The sequence below is a fragment of the Carettochelys insculpta genome, chromosome 10 (assembly GCF_033958435.1).
Source record: "Carettochelys insculpta isolate YL-2023 chromosome 10, ASM3395843v1, whole genome shotgun sequence".
NCBI classification, from domain to species: Eukaryota; Metazoa; Chordata; order Testudines; family Carettochelyidae; genus Carettochelys; species Carettochelys insculpta.
In genome coordinates, this window is record NC_134146.1 from 25,544,539 (window position 1) to 25,567,293 (window position 22,755).

The window sequence follows — 22,755 nt, forward strand, 5'->3', positions numbered from 1 at the left end:
AAGTCCTCACCACTCATGAGAGCCGGACAGTAACCAGTGCCAAAATTCGTGGAGTGGCCCCCCTGTGAAAATTATCGCCCACCTCTGCACAAGATTCAGGTCACCTTTTGCCCAAAACAGATAATGGAAATGAACTTAGATCTCCTATGGGGCAAAAGGACAGGGCCAGCCCTAAGGGAATGTGGGGCCTGAATCTGGAGAAACCCAAGGTTCCGCCCCTGCCCTGCCTCTTCCTGAGCCTGCTCCACCCCCACACCTTCCCCAAACCCCACCCACCTCTTCCCTGCTGCTCCACCTCCTCTTCCCTCCTGCAAGCTCTGCAACCCAGGGGATTACCTAGATGGCCTGGCACAGGGTGGCATCAGGCTCAGGTCTGCCCCGCACTCACCATGGCAGTGAGAGCAGAAGTGACCCAGCAACTTGGGTCACTCAGAATGACCTCTGACTAGTAGTCAAATGTTTTCAATGTTTCCCAACCTCAGCAAATTTCAAACATCACTGATATTTGAAATCATCTGTTCAGTACAGAAGGTGAAGCCCTTCATCAATTTACATTTTTGTAGAGGTTCACAGTAATATCATCCAGAGTCTGTGAAGAAACTAATTTAAGTGAAAATAAAAGATGGGTTTAAACAATAAAGTTTGTTTAGATTTAAATTTTGGTTTAAGCACTTGCAGAAATTGAGCAAATTTCACATACAGATTTAAACTTCTCCAGTCTTCAGGGATATCCGACTAACTCATTTTGGCTATACTCAATTCCAATCTAACAGATTTTGAAAACAAAACCAACTGATCACAATATTTTCTTTCATCAGTTATCACTTTAGTTTCCTTTGAAGACAGACAGCTTTTTAAAGGTGAGATTAAATATTTTGTCATGAATAAGAAGCTGCAGGTCTGCCAAATGAAAGAATACAAGTGTGAACAATGATGAGCATAAGTGTTTCCAATATTTTTTCTAAGACTGTATTAATAATATTCATTAGAGATTTCTTAAACCAGTGATCAGACAAGACTTCATCATCTTTGGGAGCGAAACAGGCTACCAGAGAACCATAACTCTTTTATCTTTTCTCTGCATCTGCAGAAATGGCTTACTACACTGCTTTGTTGAAAAGTACAGAAACTGAATATTTTGCACTCTGAAAATGTTAGCCATGTATGACTTTGGTTTTCTGTTTCCCTACTTTGTTATGTCCTCAAAAATAATAAAAAAGAAATATATTTTAAGTGCTGTTAGGTACTTCTAACAAACACCATTTTCTTCCTACACATTACAACACGGCACAAATTAGTCTTTCTACATGGAATTCAAATTTTTGCTGCAGTCCCCAAATAAATGTATCTAAAATATATCTATAATGGGGTAGGAGAGGGAAGAGCAGTAAGTTAAATGAAGATATATTTAATTGTCTTTAAAATCAATATCAGCTTTATTCAGAACTGTAGTTTTCCGGACTAACTGAAGTCAAATCTGTTTCCTTTTATTGAGCAAACAAAACATTTCCCCAGCCTGTGTTCACGTAAGTGATGCTCAACTCTATCTATCCAAATGGTTTCCCTTAATATAAGCCATATCAGCATTAACTGCTTAATACAATACAGGCTAAAATTTATGCTCTCTCAGCTGGGCCATTACATACATTAACATTTAATGGAACAGATTTAAAAGTATTCCATTTCTTTTTTTTCAGAAATACTCATAAGACATATCAGCCAGTATTGGAAGCTATGAAACACAGATTTAAAATAATGGCTGTGAAACTCCCTAGCTCAAAGTTAGTTTTATAAAGATGCTCAGAAAGTACGGAGGCTCTCGGTGGACGATGGGATTATTTTAAAAATGCATTTTGATCTAACCTATGCAGTGTTTACCCTGTAAATGAGACTGTTCCAAGATTGTACAGCCACCCTCCAAACATTAAAACAAGGGCCTATGAACTTTAAAAAAGTGCTTGTATTGAGGAATGCCAGAAAATTCTGAAGTGGGAGAATCTCTACAATCAATAGTTCTTACTTTATGGCTGTGGCCACAATTTCAAAATGGCCATGCTAACGGCCAAATTGGAGGATACTAATGAGGAGCTGAAATGAATTATCTGGAATTGGCCAGATATAGCATATTGGACTACAAGTCTCACTAGCTTGATTTGGTACCAGATCCAGACTTCCACATAGGTTAGGTTCAGGGTTTTGGTTCATTCCACACAAGCTACGGACCAGCCACTTAGGGTTAACCAAACCTTCACCCAAAATTCAGTGTTGTTCATATTTGAGTGTATGCTTTAGGCCCACCTACGATTTTGACTTTGTTCGAAGCAGGAAACAAAACATCTTGTGAAAAACACTGTCATGAATTTTAAAAGTAAGTATATTACAATAAATATATATGCATTAAACAACATATGGCATGACCATTTAGCAACATGTATGTTACCACTGCTCCTCTGACACACTATTCCAAAGAAAATTGTTTCTCTTCATAAAGGTTCTGTGGCAAACTGCACAAACCCAGTTTCCTGAAGCCTGTTACAACTGACATTTATTTCACAATTAGGTGGTATCAAAATAACATAACCATCTCAAGCACTGACAGTACAGTAACTGCACTATGAAGCTTATTACTTATTAAAAGACAATTTTCTCAAAAATTAAGGGAGTCAAAAACAACACTAAAAATGGGGAAAATATCAGGAAGAACGTCTAGAACCATGGGGTCAACAGGAGTCATCCTAAATAGTATCTTGACAAAAAAAACACTGAAAGAGGATTGTTTGTTTGTTTGTTTTTGTTTTTTAACAAGGCGGGTAATTACGAACTCAGAGAATGGAAGAATGAATTATATTCATTATGGGCCAGCCACCTAATGGGTGGTATTCCTAAAAGCAGGTTGCTTCAAAGTGCAAACAGGCATCAGGTCAAGTCTTAAAATAAAGTGCACATGTAGACTAGGTCTATACCATAAAGGGGTCTAAAAAAAAAGTAATCAACAGCAACACTTATATTCAATATGTTACTTTATAATATAGAGGATACAGGGCAGGTGTAATAGGACTGCACTTGTTCAACCCAGTGAGAAAACATGCTGCTCCACTCTGAATAATCTGCAAGCAAGAGACGTATTACTGAAAACCCAGATGAGTGAGTTGCTGTTGACATGCAACACACAAATATATTGCATGGGAAAACATCCTTAGACCATCTCTGGCACATGGGAGCTAATCTGTGGACAGGGCATGGTCAAATATGATGCCGAGTTTCTTAAGGTCACCCCCTATTTTAGAGAGACACAGTGGGAACATAATACACTTTATTGGTGAAAAAGACAAGTTTTTGAGCTATGTAAAACTTTTCTTAAAGCTCAAAAACTTGTCTTTTTCACCAAAAGAAGCTGGTCCAATAAAAAAATATTTCACTCACATTGTCACTCTAATATCTTGGGACCGACACTGCTACATCATCACTATTTAGGAAGCATTTTTAAAATACCCACCTAGCACTGGATGTTTGCAAAACTCTTATCTGTAGTTAACAGATGTGAGGACTACAACTTAGGGAATAAATTCAGATGCAGAGCAGTTCACATAGAGGGGGTTATTAGGAGTAATGGCAAAGACAGTTGTTACCACCAGTTTGGAAGCTGTAACTGTGACACAGGAGGAAGTTGCTTTTTATATACTTTGAAGCAGAAGAGCAGTGACTTATCTTACATGAGCTACACTAGTACTCTAATCTAACTTGGGCAGGAAACCTTGGAATGATATTTAGTTAATATTTACTTGTGACCCAAGTAATCATTACCATGGCAGAACATCTGCCCTTCATTGCATGTATGCTGCTTATATGGTAGGCTTTAAATTCCATCACTGCAGCCTGTTTGCACTGCTATACTAATGGTTGAATTGACAATTCTCCAATCATCAATTAAGCCTTGACTAATGAATGGCCACTTGTACATGAAGACCTGCAGGTGCTAGAGGTTTCAGCTTTATGAAACTGAACTGTTATAAAAAGGAAGCTTTATTAATCTGCTTGCATAAACTGACATATCTAATTCAAAAACCCAAGAGTTATCTTCCTGCTGTCTCACACTACTGTGTTATATGATGAATAAAGGCCTAATGACTGAGTACAGTAGCTCTGGGAGTGGGTTCTTGAATTATAATCCTAGTTGTGCCACTGATTTGCTGCATAGTTATTTGGTAAATCACTTGGGATTAATGATGCTTATAATTTACACCAGTTAAAGACTGAAATAACACCCTTAAAGTCAATTAAGGTAAACGCCACAGTATCTTTTACACCAGCACAATGAGTAAAATTTAAGCTCATTAATCTCTATGAGCCTCATTTTCTTCCTCTACAAAATGGGAATGATAAGACTTGCTTCATAGCAGTGATGATTAATTGATTCGTGTTTACAAAGCCCTTTGAGAAAGGTAACTGCCAAGCACTAGTCTTACTGTATTCCCAAACTTGCAAAAGTGAAGCTATTTGTACTTTGGGGTATGAAATAAGCGCTAGTGTCTTGACTTGACTGTAGCACATGAGGTTATCGAGAGGGATGTAATTACATGCTCATAAATGCTCAAATCTTCATTAGGTCACTCATTTCTAGCGTCTCATCCCTTTTTCAATCATACACCAACCCTTAATAAATTACAGGGATGGTCAAACTGGGTGGGGGAAAAAAAGAAAGTCTGAATCCCACCACAAATCTTAAATTGAAACCTTTTTTGGAGTTTCATAACTATGAGCATGCATCACCCTTTTTTTCCCCCCCCACTAATTCTTGTTAGACAGCTGCACTGTGAGATCTTGAGATATCAGAGAATCTCACCATTTTCTCTGCAGACTTCTGTCTTCAAATCTTGTGAGTTTCAGGGCTTCCTGGCATGGGAGTTGTAATACATTCTGAAATGCAGAAAACCATACAGATCATTCAATGTTAAGATAAGAGGACAACGATGCTCACAGAGAATAACACCTTAATATTACTATCAGTGGGCCAGAACCATAACTATGAAGAGGATAATCTGAAACTTTCTGAGGAGTCTAGGGCAGGGCTGGGTTTAGATTATGTTATAGATGATGTTTGAAATAAAGTGTCAATAGTACAACTAAACCATGCAATAGGTCAGTGGTTCCAAACAATTTCAGTAACATGGCACACTTCAATGAGAAAACAATTCCATTGCACACCCATTTTTACAGCTAAATCTATTACTCATAACCCTTACATTTACTATGGTTACAATCTTACTAGAGAGGTTTTCAACATTGTAGTGCATGGAACAAGCTAAACAAAGATGAAGTGTTTCAAATCCACCAGAGAATACACCATCAAGGAGCACAGACACATTTTCAATATCTGCTCAATGCCATGATAGTTGTTGAGTAAACAAGTAACCATTGAAAGCAGGCTTCCCTCCCACTGGAGCCAGGATGCACCATTTAACCCACACCCCAGTTCAAACAAGCTCCCACCCTCCCTTACATTTGCCACAGCAGGGAGTGGAGGTGGGCTCACAGCTTGTCTGAGCTGGAAAGCAGCATTTCAGTTGCTGCCCAGAATGAACAGGGTCTTGCAGGATTGGCATTTCCCCTCATGGTGGCTCTGCAAAGAGCCACAGCAAGGAGAAACTGACAAACCACAGGTGGTGCAGGGTTGTCAATTTCCAAACCTTTCCCCATCCCCCAAAGGTGGCTCTGAAAAGAGCCATAGCAAGGGGAAATGGATGAAATTTCATAGCACAATTGGACAATTCTCATGGCGCACCAGTGTGTTGCATTATACTGGTTGAAAGCCACTGCAATAGGTCTCTATTAATCACAGCCAATAATGAAACAGAATAACTCACACTCCCTTCTGAATCAGACAATAAAATACCAAAGAGAAAACATTTGCATGTTAAAATCTAAGAACAACATTATAGCAGCCCTATTGCAGGAGCAATACTAGGTCCTGCAACTGTGAAATACAGCTACCAAAAATTTGAAATAAGACATTTTTGTTAAACATTACAGTATTCTCTATTCAGGCCGGGTTATTATAGCAACTGCACGGCTGTAAAATATGGAGGAACAACAGTGAGGTCAGTGGAGCTACTCCAGATAACACTTACATAAATGCTAGCAAAACCAAGGGAGTTACTCCAAATCTAGTTTTACATCAGTGTAAAAATACACTGATGTCACTGGAATTACTCTACGTTTTACACAGGTGAAAGAAGAATCTTACCCCTGGAAGACAATCTTTGGTGAATAGTTCTGAATAGTTTAGTGAATAGTTCTCAGCACATAAAGACAATAAATAAAATGAATATTTCTTAAAAGCTTACTACGTAAAGAACTCTTAAATCAGTTCAAGTTTTGAAGAATCCATGCTAGACTTGAAAACAGTTGAAAAATTCAGTTTAGTCAGAAGGTTTAGATGTTTGTTCTATCTTATTGAAACATTTCAGGGCACCCTTTTTCTCCCTCCCTGTTTCAAAGTCAAATTATATTCTCATTTAATTCAAAACCCCCATTTTCCTCTGAACTGTTCTACCTCCTTTCCAACAGCCATTAGGAAAACAGGTGGCTTTTAATGTTAACATGTGACAGCTAAAACATAACAAAATACTAACACAGAAAAAGTAAGTGCAGTTTTAACATAGGTTAGCAAACAGAGGTAAATATTTGGCTGTCCCCTAGCTAATGTGGTTTAAAAAAGCACCTTTCCCCCCCACCCCCCCCGTGAAATGGATCTATCCTAACTCTGCCAAGCCCCTCTTTATAATCCCTACCTTTGCTGATTGTCCATATGAGTGAGAGCATAATCTGGGGCTAGGTCAGATAGGTAAAACCCAGACCCGCATTCAAATCCCAGCTATGCTGCTGATTAATTGTGTGGCCATGGGCAAGTTGTTTCACTTTTCTCAGTCCTTGTTTCCTCCTGACTTATGTATTTAAGACTGTAAGTGCTTTGGAGAATGAACAGTTTCTCATTATGTGTCTGAACATAATTTAGCAGCATATCAGGGTTCATCACCAGCCTAAAAACATAATCTATGGCCCTTAGGACAGTGACCATGGGTTAGCTGGTTTGATCACTCTCTTCAGGCTCCTGGGGAAATTTACTGTTCTTCTTTTGCTGTAACTCTGAAAATTATTTTGTTAAAAGGTTCAGCAAATTAACTTCCTGTAGCTGCTCACCTTACTGAATCAAATAAGCTTTTGGGTTATCCTTACAGAGCCAACACGGCTTTGGAATCTAGCCACCTGGATTCTATATCTCATGCACCATCAATGGAATTCTAAGTGTAGAGCTGTGATTGCTGAACATTTATTAGCAGCACTGATGTAAGTGCCAGGCAAAATGCATCTTGACTCACTGATTCCAGGGGGAGAGTGCACCAGTAGAAGCATATTTTTACTTGTAAGGTGAATAAACTGGGCCTGGAAGTTGTTGAAAAAGAGCATAAGAAACCCACTGTGTCATTTTTATCAGCTCACTTATCAGATTATAACCCATAGCTGGCCATAAACACAAAAAAAAAGTAAAAAAGCTACTTTGGGCCATGTTTTCTGTGGGAGTCTTGCAAACCACACAAACTTTGCCACTCATACGAAGGCCAAATAACTTTTCCTAGCAGCATGAAAAGAAGGGTGCAGTGCCATATTCCCTTTTCCCTTTCAGGAAAGCAAGAGGCAGCTCAGCGCATCAAGGCCTTCAGATACCCCAACAACGAACATGTCCAAACAACAACGAAGAATTCCCCTGCACCATATGAATCCCCAACAAGGTAGTTTTGGCAGCCTTTCAAAAGCACAAAACATCTGGACAAGGAATGGAGAATCTGGCCTCTTCACATATGGGGCTTACTACTGTGATGGCTGCATGCAAAACATATAGGGAATGGACTCAAGAGAAGAATTAGCCAGAAGAAAGGCTGTTCTCAGGCAGAGTGGCAGGCAGTCCTAGAACACAGAATAATCAAAGATGAAAGTAAACCAGCACACCCCATTGTGGTGCACCTCTGAGAGGCTGGCCAGCTGAAGACAGAACTGTGCACGCTGCCAATACCCTGGGCTGTGCAGCCACTGCGTGCCCATGCTTCAGCCCCAGTACTTGGGTGGCTGGGCAGCTCAGTTCCTGCCACCCCGAGACCAGGTAGCACAGTCACTGTGCCTCAGCCAGCCCCAGGAATCCATTGGCCAGCTAGCACAGTGGCTGCAGCCCAACCCTGAGCTCCCCCAACACATCCCAGTCCCCTACCCTAGCTCCCTATCCTCTCAACCCCCTCCACCCCCCTGCTCACCCCTGCCTCGGCTCCTGCACTCCCCGCCCTCGGCCCCTCACAGCTCCTAACCCCTTGTCCTGCCTCCTGCAACCCCCTCAACCCAAGCCTCGCCCGAAGCCCCGCACGGCCTCCCAGCCCACTACCCGGAGCCCCCCAGCCCTGCGCTCCCCGCACCCCAGCCCACACTCACATCTCCTACAGGCGCTGCCCTATCGCTCCCAGCCCAGGTCCCCTCCCTGCCCTGACCCCGGCGAGGGGGCGGCGCCTGAGGAAAAACTCTCGCCACCGCCCCAGGGGAGAGCCCCGGGACCGGCCCATGTCCGCGCAGCGCCAGCGACCGGCTGCCCGTGCCCGGCTGCGGGGCAGCGTACGTGCCCCACGTGGCTCCGCCCGCCCCGATATAAGGGGCGGCTCCCGTTCCAGCTGGCGAGTAATCGCACTAGCCGCTGCGGGTGCTCAGCGGAGGGGTCGGCGGTACTGGCACCATGGCTGGTAAGTGCACCCGGGCCGGGGCTGCAGAGCCGCGGGAGGGTCACGCACCGGCGGGGCGGGGCAGCTGCCACCCCCATGCCCGAAGTCCCGGGTGTGGGCTGCCGAGTGGGAGCTGTTCCCTCCGGGGCGGGAACCGCAGGGAGGAAGCGCAGCTCGGCCGGGCCTTTTCCGCGCTGCGGGGACCCGGGTCCTCGCTCATGGCGGCTTCTGTTTTTAGGCTGGCTGTGCTCCCCGCCTGCCCCGAGCTGCCCGGCCAATGGGCCTCTCCCTGGCGGGAGCGCCCACCGCAGCGCTGGTACCCGCTGGCCGCTCCAGGCGTGGGCGATGATCTACCCGTGTGCCCCCAGCCAGGTTCTGCTTCCCGGGCTGGTAACTCCTGGCTCGGAAGGGCCAGGCCCTAGATGTCCCCCACACTTGGGGGCGGCAGTGGGGAAGTCAGGTCTGTACCTCCCGCCCCAGCCTTGAAGGGGAAGTGGCGGAGTTTGTCTTCAGGAAGTCCAAGCCCTGTTGGGCTTCTTGTCCAACAGCTGGAGTTGCAATTAAAACGATGCACTCAGCTCGGAATCCACTTGCCCCAGAAAGAGTGGTCGCTACCCTGGGAGGTTCTGCTTGTCCCAGACACATGCCTCGGTATTGTGCTGCTTCTTTTCCCCTCCTGCAACCCGTAGCCCCGTAAATGAGGGAAACGGACAAGCGCAAGTACTGTCAAATGCATGAGGTTTAAGAGCCCTGAGCCTTCAGGTACAAGACTAGCTCTTGTAATGCAGCAGAGGCATGTGGCTAACAAGAAAAGGAGATGGCTGTCAATGAGACTGAAGAGGATTTTTTGATACTGCCTGTCAGAGTGCAAGGGATGCCCACACGGTCCACTCTACAGCTTCTATTAGTCTTCCCTAATAACACTTTTCATCATAAGAACTTTCTTAATACTTGCTATTAGCAGAGGATCCTGTTATCATTAATAGCCAAAGCCAGGAGAGGTGCATGGAGGAAGTCAGTTTTGCTTTCAGATTCTCAGTATTACTATGAATGGCGGGGAGCTCAACTTTTTTTCTTTCTGAGACCCTTGCGACATGCTATTAAAAATGCCAGGGGACCTCAGGACAGAAACCTTAAGTATAGAAGTAGCTTTAACTTGTGTTTTGGGGGGCTGGGGTCAGTGGGGCTTAAGCAAGCTCTGTATGGTGGAGAGGAGTGCCATTTCCCCTGACTCAACTCAGGCCCACTAGCTAGGCTGTGCACTGTTACCCACAGCCCAATCAGAAATTGTATTTCAAAGATGGGCTTAGCTTAAAGTTTGAAAACTGGGTAGAATGGAAGGAGGTGGGATCTGGGATCTGTAGGGAGGTGATAAGTGGGACAGGGTTAGAGCAGAGAGGTAGCCCTGGGTTCAGGAAGGGGCCCAGAGAGACCTGGGCCACTTCCAGTGTCTGAGGTTGCTAGCCATAATAAAAAAAGGAAAAAAACACATGAAAACAAAATAAGGCACCAAAAAAAAGTGAGACATAATTTGAATATTTAACATGCTTTGCTAGCCTTTTTCGGGCAAATGCTTTAATGAGGGATGCACCTAAAATTAAGCTGTGAAATGTATCAAATACCAAAAAAATGAACAAGTGTCTAAACTTGAGGCCCCTTTTGTGCAGGAGGAGAGAAGAGAGTGCTGCTATTGCCTGATCCATGGTATCAGCCTGAGCAGTGGCTGCTGTGCTATGGCTTCCCACCTCTGACCTGCGGGGGGCAGAGAAGGAAGGTGGAGATGTGCTGTTGTGCAGTGGGTGGTGGGGAAGAGAGTAACTTCCATATCCCCAACAATGTCCGTGGGTTCAGGGCTTCTGCCCACAGGGAGCACCAGAGCTCCTGGATTCAGCCCCACACCTTCTGGCTTCAGACCCATGGTGGGGATGCCAGGGATCAGGCTTCAGACCCAGTGCCTGATGTCAGCCCTGCTGGGCCTCATGCTGTGGGTTTCAGGTTCAGGTCCCTGCATCCCCCTTGAAAGGGCTCACAGACCCCCTAGAACTGTTTGAGAACTGTGGATGCAGGGGCTTAACATGCTACATGGTAAGTATGAGTCGGACAACCTTCCTTGCATTTTTTTTTTTTTCAACCACTCATACAGATGTCCCTGTTGATCAGACATAGATTCTAATGAACTTTGTTTTGCAGTACTTAAATTTGCTAGTGTGTCACACTCAGTGGTGGAGTTTGTACTCCTTTCCCTCTTGGAATGAATCTAACGAGAATGGAAACAAAGGCCCAGTGCAGACTTTAAATATAAAGGCCTCAGCCACATGTGCAGGGAGACCTGCTGCTCAGAAGGTGTTGGGTCAAATCACAATTGCTTAGCAACAGGTCAGTCCCAAATAGCTCTACAGGGACTAGTATTGCCTTTTGGACAGAGTCAAAGGCCCTATGTTCAGACAAGTAAAGCATGTGGCTCTAAGCCAATAGTGGGTGTGTGTGTTGTGTGGTGGTTTTTTGTTTTGTTTTTTTTTTTTTTTTTTTTGGTCCGCCCCCCGCCCCCAAGCTTTTTTTTCCTTTTTTCTCACAACCTAAGTGAAGAAAATATTGGGTTTGTATCTTGACTAGAGTACAAGCTAAGGGGTGAGGCCAGGGATGAAGGGTTTGGAATGGAGGAGCAGGCTCATGGCTGGGGCATGGGAAAAGGGGGTGTGCAGTTGGGACACAGGCTTACCTCCAATGGCTCCTAATCAGTTAACCACAGTGGGTGCTAAGACAGGCTTCCAGTCCTGGCACTACAGAACATGCTGCTGGCTGCTTCCAGGATGCAGCAAGTCCTGCTCCTAGGTGGGAGCATGCAGACAGATCTGTGTTCTGCTCTCACCCATAGGCATTGGTCCCCCAGGTCCCATTGGCTCAGAACCAGCCAATGGGGGTGCAGATCTGATACTCAAGGTGAAGGCAGCACTCTGAGCTCTGTGCCCCACCCCCATCCCGAGCCAGAACTTCTATTGGTCACTTCTGGGGTGCAGTGTGGTCTTCAGGGAGGCTGCCTTAGCATTCTTCTGGTTACCCTACAGCAATGTGACATAGTGAGTGACATTCTGTGACCCAGTATTGGGTCATAGAAACCCATATGTTGCAAGCCACTGACCTGGGGCTAGCCCACCTGTGGTGAGGGGCGAAGAGGGCACTTCAGAGGGACCTGGGATTCCCAGCCAGTACTGCTGCTACTGCAACAGATGTGGTAGCTGGAGCTCTGGGCCCTTTTAAATAGCTGCTGGAGTGCTCTGGGTGGTTCTTAGGGGTGCCATGCACTCCAGGGGTGCAGACGGCGGGATGCCCCTTGCATCCCACATCTTCCAAAGGTACAGAGCCAGGGCCTCCCCTGCACATTGTCCAGTGGCCCCTGGAGCCTGTCTATTCCCCCGCTCTAGTGTATTGGTTTGCATGTGTCCACAGTATCTCCTTTGACAGATTAGCGTGAAGAATACTCCTCTGCTCAGCTGCTGTAGCCAATAAACAGAACAGAAAGCAGGAGGTTGGGTCAGTGTTCCTTGTCAGCCGCCCACTTGAGGGGCTACCCAACTGATTAGAGGAGTACACATAGCTGGCAGCATGTATTTCTACTGACTTATGTGCACATAATTTTTTTTCTGCACTTGGATGAAAAAAAAATTATAGGGAACATTGGGTGGGGTAGTGAAGGGTGGTAGAAAGTTGTTCCCAAAAAACTAAATTGACATGAAGCCTGTGGATAGCACAGTTGGAGCAACTTCATTATGTCTGGTAACTGGGTCATGCTCAAATTTAACATTGCCTGAATGATGAGTACAATAGGAAAGATTTGACACTGAGAACAGAAGCTACGCTTGTCCTGCTTCATAGCCTTGGGCTATGTCAAATGATCCAACGCTGAAGGAGTTGCCAGTGCCACATGTCCATTAAACAAAAGTAAATATAGCCATGCTATCCCAAGGGAGCAAAACTAGTGAGTAACTCAGTAGTTGGGGTTGCCTTATTTCCACATGCTTTCTCTGTTGCTCGTCCTCGAATGTAACGTTAATGATTTGGTCTGACCATAAACACTAATATGTTACCCTAATTTCTGGTATTGCTCAGAGGTGGAGTTGACTAGCAAATCCAGCAGTTTGAGTCTTGAATATCCAGTTACAAAAAGGCAGGGAGACCCACTGGCTGTACAGAAGTCTTAAGACGTGAACAGCAAGGGTGTTACATTACTGCAAGAGCCGTTTAGCCTAGGCTTCAGTTTGAATGAGGGTACAAGCTGTACAGTCGCTAGCTTATAACACTGAATGCCTGTATAATCCCTCTAAATGTAATATGCTGTTAACTTGCTGAGTCAAGCCTAGTGAACTAACTTCAAGGACTAGCTCTTCATTCATTGGGAATGTGAGGAGAGTAACTTGCAAATCAGGGACAAGGACACAAGTGTTCCTTACTTGGAGCGATGTTTACACTGCTAACACCCTAATAATTTCCTGCTCTGAGGCAGTTCATACAAGTAGTTGATAACTTCTGCATTCAGACTGGCTCCTTAGGGACAGTATGGAAAAACAGTTCTTAAGAATTTTCCCAAATAACTTCACCTATGCTTTGCATGACTTCTAGACTTGCAGTTTGTATTAAAAACAGAAGCTAGAAGCATTTATAGACAGAACAATTCCCTGTCTGTTTAGTTCCTAGACTCACCAAACAATGTGAACTACTACAAATCACTATTTCTCAGTGAATTTAAGTAGGAAACTGATTTCTGCCATGCATGACTCTGTAGGAACTTCGGAAGCCTAATACTTGGCTAGGTTTAAAAACACTTATAAACAATGCAGTCAAGATGAGTTAATTATGTTGCTATTCTAATAAGGATTCTCAGATTGGTCAACAGACCTTGTTAACTCTAAGGGTGCTAGCTACACAGGTATCAGGTACTAAACTGCCCTAAAGTACCTCCAACTCTAACACTTAGGTCACCATATAGGCCAGAGGTGAGCAAACTTTTTTTACACTAGGCCCCGCTTTTTATTCCTGCAATTGGCAGGGCCCCCCAACTTGCCTAACGTAATCCAAACCAATGGAAATTTGTTATGTCATACAAAAAACCTCTTCTGGCATATGTATAATGATTAGTTCTTACATTCTACCTTTTTTCTTACAACAGAATAACAGACAAAAACAGGAACATATTTCAACCTTTTTAAAGAGATGGATGAGTTTGAGACCCAGCAGATGATCATGCTGTGCCCCCACTTAGTGCAACCCTGATATAGGTAGATGCTGCTATGGCTGAAAAACTTTAATATGCATGTCTTAAAGAGGACCCCTTTGTCGTTCTTAACATCAAAGATGTGACCCAACATATGAGATTGAGACTATTTGTGTAATCAAGTTGTCACAGATGAAGAAACAAGTTGATTGACTCCAAAAAAGATTTTAATGCAAAAAATATGAAGCTGGCAAAATTAGACCAAACTAAATGTGAACTTTATCTCATTTCAGCAACAAGGAATGGGTTTTATTGTAGGAAGAACATTAGTTTCCTAACTTATATCACCAATTTACACTCCTTTCACCCTAAAAGAAAGAGAGCATTTGAGGTTTTTTGGCGGTTGGAGGCTAAATCCTGGCTGCTGTTCTGAGGCTCAGACATAGCTGCAGAACTCGGGTTCTAATCCAACCATTCTTACATAAGAGATGTCGCCATGACACATGCTATCCACTCGATGTTTGCAGCCATCGATATTCGTCTTTGTCCTCACTGCAGAATGCCTGCGGGAGCTCATTCCTTAATCCTTGTGGGTTGCAAGGAGTTCCAGGTTTGATGGTGCATGTGTGCAAAATGACACCTAAGTGTTTGATCTTCCATAGCAAGTGCAGATCCAGCCTCCAGATAGCTCTGTAAATCTGCAGCTTGTATTCTAGGCTCCAGTTAATGGACAATACCTGATGCTGAGTTGCTCCATGTGACACTTCAAAAGCATTGGGCTCTTTTGTGTAGAACTAACTTCTGCAAGAATGTAATCCTTAGACAGTGTTGGTCTACTTCAGTTTGTTGCACCTTTTTAAGGTTTGTTGTGTTAAAGTTGTAGCTCTGGCAGACTTTGAAATGGCTGCTACCCATTTACTTGAATATAACATTAAATCAGCTGAGGGAGCTACGCAGTCTACAGTTATTAAAAAGGACAGTTCTGTGGAAGCAGAAAGGTTCTCAACAGAAGTTGGTCCAGCTAAAAATATTACCTCACTCTACCCTCTTGCTCTAAAAATATCTGCAGTCAATTTCTATACCGTTGGGAATGTGAACTAAATTAACTTAGCTAAATTTCCTCACATTAACATACATTCTGAAACAATCCATCTTTCTTGGAAGCAAACAGGATGGACTGATTGAAACTGGTGGTTTGAATTGCTTTGATTTTTAATTCACTGAGTAGAAAATCTTGGTTTTTTTTTTTTTTTTTAAATCATGTTTTACATTTGTTTTTAATTCGAGTGAAATAACAATTGATTCTCACTAGTTAGTGGCAAAAAAAAAAAAAATTAATGGCCAGTAAAGAGAGCATTCACACTAATTCTCTATTCTCTTCTAATCAGAGAAGCCCCGCCACATCTATACACATTAAATAATTGTATAACTTATTCAGATTAATTCCAACCTTTCATATTCTGTTAGAAAATGGGGAAAGTCATTTGATAAATCAGATACTTTACTTTTGATTTGTAAGGTTCTCAAATGAGAACTTATTCCAAAAGTGCACTTTTGTGCATTAAATCTTTTAAATAAACTACATTAAATGTACTGCATACATATATAATCAGCTGGATTTCCTCACTAAATGAAGTATTATCTGTTTCTGGTCACTATCCTTCAAGATTTTAGAGGTAGTAGATCTTATTTCACCTAGGTCTTATTAACAGACTGAGGAAAACAATCTTTCCTGCTTTTTTTCCATTCTCGGCTCACTTTTTAATGCTGAACTAAAATGAAACTAGAAAAATATCTTCTCCCTCCCTTCAGAAGTGGCTGCTACTGTCAAAGGCTGATTTAGCACTTGTTTTTAGGCAGTGACTTTCACCAATTTAGGTCAGCTGGGGGTTGAAAACTTGGCCGCACTTATGTACTAAATCAGATTGTTTAAATTATTTTAGGTCATAGGTTGTCATTATTTCAAAATTTAATACATGTATTTTTAAAAACTAATTAACTGAAAATCTGACTCTTACCACCTTGAAAACACCTATGGTAGGATTGGTAGGGGATAGTTTAAAACTGACTTTATATATATTGCTGGATCTTCTGACTTTTTTGGGATAAATGAGGAATGTATTGGCATGTTTAAGATTGTTGGGGCACCAGAGTGATGCATAGATGGACTTTTTGGTAGATGTGGACTACAACAGTAACTCTTTCAAGATTAACTATTGCCCCACTTACATTGTAATTTCATTCCTCCTTATTACTAAAGAGGAGCTAACAAGGTACTTCTCGTTAAGTTTGTCCTCATTGTAGTTTTACAACTATCTTGCTAAACAAACTGGCAAGTTCTGATCAAATTTCAGAATGCTGTTACCCAGTGCTTAACTCATATGTATATCTTGCACATTACAGTAGAATTGAAATGTCAAATGTGCAAACAAATCCCTGAATATTCAGATTTAAATACATTAAAGTCTCAGAGTACATGACCCTGCTCTTGTGCAGCTGACCCCGATTCCTATAGTAAACCCTGTACTGTGATTTCCAGTTGCACTTAACTCATTCTCCCAGCCCTGGCTCAACCCCCCCAAGCTCTGCATGGCCCCAGCTCAGTCCCCCACCTCTGCTTGCCACCCATGCATAGCTCCTGCTCACCCCCACCCCCACCTCTGGCTCTAGCTCAGGCATGGCTCTGCCTCAACCTCCCCGGCCCCTGTTCAACACCCCTGCCAGCTTACCACCTGTGTGCCGCTCCAGCTCAACCCTCACGCCCACACTTGGCTCCAGCTCACTCCTCACCCTGATTTAAACCACCTGTGTGTGGCTCTGGTTCAAGTCACCTACCCTGTGTGACTCTGATTCAAACCCCACCCCCTGCTGGCTCACCACCCATGCCTGGCTCTGATTCCGGCTCAACCCCCGCCCCATCCCCTATGGCCTGGCTCACTACAGCCGTGTCTACACGTGCACGCTACTTCGAAGTAGCGGCACTAACTTCGAAATAGCACCCATCGCGGCTACATGCATCGGGCGCTATTTCGAAGTTAACTTCGACGTTAGGCGGTGAGACGTCGAAGTCGCTAACCTCATGAGGGGATCGGAATAGCGCCCTACTTCGATGTTCAACGTCGAAGTAGGGACCGTGTAGACGATCCACGTCCCGCAACATCGAAATTGCCGGGTCCTCCATGGCGGCCATCAGCTGGGGGGGTTGAGAGACGCTCTCTCTCCAGCCCCTGCGGGGCTCTGTGGTCACCGTGGGCAGCAGCCCTTAGCCCAGGGCTTCTGGCTGCTGCTGCGGCAGCTGGGGATCCATGCTGCAGGCACAGGGTCTGCAACCAGTTGTCGGCTCTGTGGATCTTGTGGTGTTTAGTGCAACTGTGTCTGGGAGGGGCCCTTTAAGGGAGCGGCTTGCTGTTGAGTCCGCCCTGTGACCCTGTCTGCAGCTGTGCCTAGCACCCTTATTTCGATGTGTGCTACTTTGGCGTGTAGACGTACCCTCGCAGCGCCTATTTCGATGTGGTGCTGCGCAACGTCGAAGTTGAACATCGACATTGCCAGCCCTGGAGGACATGTAGACGTTATTCATCGAAATAGCCTATTTCGATGTTGCTACGTCGAAATAAGCTTTTTCGATGTTGGCTTCACGTGTAGACGTAGCCTACCTGAGCAGGGCTTCAACTCGCCAACCCCACGCACACCTCTGGCTTAGCTCTACACCTCACCCCCTTGCAGCCCTAATCCACACCAGGCTTTGCCCCCTCCTCCCCCACCTACCTCCCACGGCCCCAATCTACTGCTAGGTTTAGCTCCGTCCCACCTCCACAGCTCCAACCCACTGCTAGGCTTAACCCTCCCCAACTGCCCCCCACCCCAGGACTTACCTTTCTGTTGCTTCCCTGGCTGAAGAACGTGTGTTCTGCTGGGGGAAAAAGCCAGACCTCCACTTACATGAAATCCAGGTTTACACAAGGGTGTGCGGAATGGAACCCTAGTGTACTCTGAGACCTTACTGTACATCACTGTGGAACTTCTAAGGTACTTGCTGTAGGTTGGCCAGTACGCAAACACCTAGCATCTGCAGCTGATATCTGCTTAACCACTTAACAGTTCAGGCATGTAGATCCTTGAGTTTGTTCGAATTTATACTTTGTATACAACTCGTGCAGGATGTAGGTGCAAGTTCCACATTAGGAAGGAGGTTTCTGTTTGGTAAATCAGAAGGGAGCATGTACCATTTGTATGGAGAGAAATCTAATATAGAATGTACTTCCTCCTATGTTTAAGACCGTATCTGTCAAAGCACTGGCTGATCAAATCAAGACATGTTGCTGTAGCATACCTCAGATCTCCCAACAACTTCTTCCATAAATCATGTGAATCCCTACTAATGTACAAGGGATCTTAAACATAGTAAGTGGCTCATGTACTCTTTTGAGGTTCAACTTTGCTGTCTCTCTAGCACGTTCTGGCATGAAATGCCTTGATGGGGATGAATAACTTTAGTAAGCATACCTTGATTTAAAACTAAGCGTGAGCATTAATACAACTTCTCTTCCTTTTCAAGATCAGTCTTTTGTGACTCTAGCCACGAATGATTCCTATGTTAAAGGAGCACTAGTCTTGGGTTCATCTCTGCAACGCCACAGAACAACAAAGAAATTAACTGTGCTCATAACCCCTCAGGTCTCTGCTCCCATGAGGTAAGTTAACTAGTTCATTGACCTTTCCTATTTCATTTGGGAGTTAAAATTATTGTAAGCTCTCTGAGCAGCTTCAGAAGATCAGTACAGTCTTGTTCATCTGCTTGTGTATGTTCTCCCTAGGTGCTCTTCTAACTCTGTGCAGGTAGCCGGCACAGCAAACCTCACACAAACCACCCAGCACCAATACGATCTGTTACAGTACAAAAGCGCCCAGCTAGGCTTATGGTCCACAACTCACAGTATTAACACCTGGCAGATGAGGACACTAAAGCTTTAACTACATTTCTAATGTGAAAGTGCTGCTATGGCAGTGCTCTAACACAGGAGTGTCCAATATGTTCACCACCTGCCACATATGGCAAATAGAACACTGCATTGTGGCTAATACAACTCTCCAGCCACATGCAGCTCTTCTTGAAAGCCACATGTCGGGAGTGCTGCCCGCCCACTCTGTGCATGCTCCCCACCCCGCAGCTTGGTGGGAGAAGCATGCAGCAGTGGTGGCCCCAGCAGCTCTGGTGAGTTGCTGGTATTGAATTAGAACAGGGAGCTAGGGGTGCCTGGCTTTTCAGGAAGGCATTTGGTTTGATCTGGGGGTGGGGTGTGTGCCTGGCTCTGGGGGAAGGCATTTATTTAGAGTGGGGAAAATGTGGAAGGGCAAATGCCACAAGTGTTGCAATCTTTGAATTCCTGTTGGACACCACTGCTTTAATGTGATGGTATGGCCACGATAGGCGCACTGGGAGAGCCGGCTCTGTAGGGAGTAGTGCTGGGGCCCATTTACAGTGGCACGCTACAGTGTAACAGCATTGTTATAGGTAGGGGACTGGCTGGTCAGCAGCAGAAAGGGACCTGGGGTTATGGTAGATGAAAGGCTGGATATGAGTAAACAGTGTGCCCTTGTAGCCAAGAAGGCTAATGGCATACTAGGGTGCATTAGGAGAAGCATTTAGAATGGATCTAGAGAAGCGGTTGTTCCCGTCTCTGTTTGGCACTGGTGAGGCCACATGGAATATTGTGGCCAGTGCTGTGCCCGTCCCCCGCCCCCCCCCCCCCCAAGCATGAAAAGGATGTGCTGGAGCAGATTTGGCAGAGGGCAACAAAGGTCATATGCTCCAGCCCCTTAATTACTTATGATAGGCTGAGGGATTTGGGCTTGTTTAGCTTACAGAAGAGAAGACTGAGGGGTGAGTTAATAGCAGTGGTGTCAGCAGAACAAGGAGCAATGGTCTGAAGTTACAGAGGGAGAGGAGTAGGTTGGATATTAGGGGGAAAAAGTACTTCACCAAGAGGGTGCCTAGAGAGGTGGTGGATTGTCCCTCCCTAGAGGCTTTTAAGTCCCATCTTGACAAGGTTCTGGATGGGATTACTTAGAGTTGATCCTGCTTGAAGCAGGGGGCTGGACTAGATGACCTCCTGAGGTCCCTTCCAGCCCTATGATTCTGTCAGCTTCTATATCCTTACTGATTTCGGCAGTAAACTGTCATGTCAGACCTTGCTGGTTGACAAGTCGTACGCTAAAGAGCCTGATAAATAGCTGAATTTTAATCCAGTAACCAACAAGAGCAAGGATGGCTTTCTGGTCGAGTCACTATTCTGAGGAGATCAAAATTAAGTGTCTGGATCTACCAGTGACTTCCTGGGCAAATCATATAATCTTTCTCTGCCTCACACTATCAGTAAAAGATAAAGGTTCCTCTCCTACCCCTTGTCTGTGTTGTAATGCAAGGCAGCCAGCCTTAATATACCACTCATGTCAGCATAACTTGTTTCTTAGACATGTGAATAAACCACCTGGCTGAGTGACATGATACACTGGTGTGGACAGTGCTATGTCAGCCATGTTGGTGAGAGAAGTTTTTCTGCTAACTCCACTCCTTGAGAGTAGGGATGTGAAATCTCATTTAATTAAAAGGGGGCGGGCAGGCAGGAGTGCCCACCACAGGAAGGGATGTTCCAGCTTGGGCGTAGCAGCCTTAGGGCTGTCACAGATGAGGGCTGCTCCACCAGGGCTGAAGTGCCCACCACCCACCGTGGTCCTGGGCCCTCCCTGGATGGACTGGCCCTGCCTGGAACTGGAACAGCTCCCTGCCTGTTGAGGGCTACTCCAGTCCCTATCAATTTAACCATTAACTTATCCACCCCCAGTTAGGGATTGTAGGCACCCGGGACTATGGCAGTGCCCATGGCTCCAGACGGGACCGCAGCCACATCGGCTGTCCTGGGAAGCCCAGCCCTCAGTTCAGGGCGGGGCGGCACCACAAGGATTACAGCACAGGCCCAGCCCTCTGTTCAGGGTGGGAAGCAGCCCGTCAAGGAGGGGAGGGAGGGTAGGGGGTCACAGGCCCTCCCACGCCACTGCGACCCGGCCTGGGGCTCTGTGGGTCACTTACATGTGACCACAGCAGTGGGGACCCAGGTTGCTCCACAGCGCCATGGGTTCTGGTGCAGCGTTCCCCGGGCCACTTCCTACCCCCACCTCCATCAGGGCAAGGTCCCAGTCCACCTGGTCAGGGGGTCCTGAGGGGTCGGCCCTTCCAAATCATCTACCTTTGGGGGCTCCAGCCAGTCGGTCATCTCCACATCGTTGAGGTAGTTCGGTGGCGGTAGCACAGTGGGTCTGAGGCGATCCTGGGCCTGGGGGCTGCAGGGGTCTGCTGGAACTCTGGGGCAGGCCACTCCTGGGGCCTCGTGGTTGCTAGCCCCCACGTGTCTGGTTGGGCCTAGGGTTTCCTCCAAGGAGGGGGTCCACTGCTGGCGTGAGGGCCCTGGCAGATCTGAGAAGTCCGGGTAGGTCCCCTGGGGCATCCGGATCTGTAGCTGTCCTGGCTGGTCTGGGCCACTGGGGGCTTGCTCCTCCTGGCCAGCCAGGTGGTGGCATGGTCTCTGCCCCTGGCATCTGGGAGCCCGTGAAGGTGCTCCCTCCCCCCCTGGAGGCCCAGGCTTTAATGGTTCCCGAGCTCTGCCCTTCTGGCTCTAGGCCCCGCTCTCTGGGGGGAGGGCCACTTGTGTTCTGGCTCTGGGCCTGCCCACCAGGGCCTCTGTGCAGCCTCCTCCGCCTCTGAGTCAGCGGGAGGCCACAGCGGCTCGCTACAGGGATATTCTGTCAATAGAAGAGCTCTTTCCCATTGGCAGAGAGCAGCTACTTCAGAGCTTACAACAGGGTAGGTGTACTGCTGTAAGATCTATAGTGTAGACATGACCCCCAGTAGGCTCTGTTTTGCTGCCTAGAACAATGGACAAGTAGTATAATGCACTAGCCTGAGGCTCTGATCAAGGCTGAGTACCCTGCTCTCCTCCAAGGCATTGTGCATGAACTTGTTCAAGTCCTAATCGCTCTGCTCTTGTTCCCTAGCTGTAAAACAGGAGAAAGTAGTCCCTCCCTAACTCATAGGTGGGATGCCTGGATAAGCTAGTTATGGAGGCCATATAAGGACATTAGATAGACCTTCCAATCTGAAAACAATTCATGCAAGCTTTGATACTGAACATTCTTATGAAATGCTTCATGAAGGCAGGAAATAAGCAAGCTGGTCATAGCTCATCCTTTAAGCTTCTGGGTCTTGTATTAGCATAGTCAATGCCAGATACCAACCCTTTGCTACAACAAAGCTAAGCATTAGCATGGAATGGACCGTAGAAGTCTGACTACAGAGTTTTAGCTTCAGGCCATGACTCCCTGTTGAACTTGGGAGTGGGAAGTAATTAGCTAGACTAGTGATTTTGACCCTTTGTTATCGAATCAACACAAAGCTGTTTCCACAAAATACTCCTTGTGGTAATGACAGGTGATTCTCTCTCCTGTCTAGCACAAAATGGGCTGTTTAATCTGCCTCAAAGCTTTCAACTTTAGTGCCTCAATTGTACAACAACATTTTATTCAGGTGAATCTTAATCCTGTCTCCTAAGATGGCAGTTTCCTCCTGAAGAGGAAAGGGATGAACGTACAAACTCCAAGCATGCTTGTTATATTTGGACAACCAGTTGAATGTGACATGATTTAGAATCTGCAGATTCCATTACTCCTAAAATATGCATGAATGTTGCAAATCAGTAAAGACTCCTTAAATTCCCACAGGGACTAGCATCC

The 22,755-nt window shown here is 45.4% G+C and overlaps 1 protein-coding gene and 1 long non-coding RNA gene across 3 annotated transcripts in view; one reads left to right on the forward strand and one right to left on the reverse strand.

Moving 5' to 3' along the window:
• Window positions 1-9,028, reverse strand: part of LOC142018721 (uncharacterized) — a 45,404-nt gene extending 36,376 nt beyond the window's left edge. The window contains exons 1-3 of one of the 2 annotated variants that reach the window (XR_012646898.1): window positions 8,479-8,613; window positions 7,380-7,443; window positions 4,844-4,917 (exon numbers count right to left, since the gene is read on the reverse strand). This is a non-coding gene — a long non-coding RNA (uncharacterized LOC142018721). Of the gene's footprint in view, window positions 1-4,843; window positions 4,918-7,379; window positions 7,444-8,478; window positions 8,614-8,828 lie in introns of those variants that run through there. The other variant, XR_012646899.1, reaches the window with a different exon arrangement.
• The window catches only part of GYG1 (glycogenin 1), a 35,282-nt gene continuing 21,168 nt past the window's right edge, over window positions 8,642-22,755 (forward strand). Inside the window, exons 1-2 of the mRNA XM_075004727.1 lie at window positions 8,642-8,780; window positions 18,527-18,662. Of these exons, the coding sequence (XP_074860828.1) occupies window positions 8,774-8,780; window positions 18,527-18,662 (143 nt within the window). The 5' untranslated portion in view covers window positions 8,642-8,773. The remainder of the gene's footprint in view (window positions 8,781-18,526; window positions 18,663-22,755) is intronic.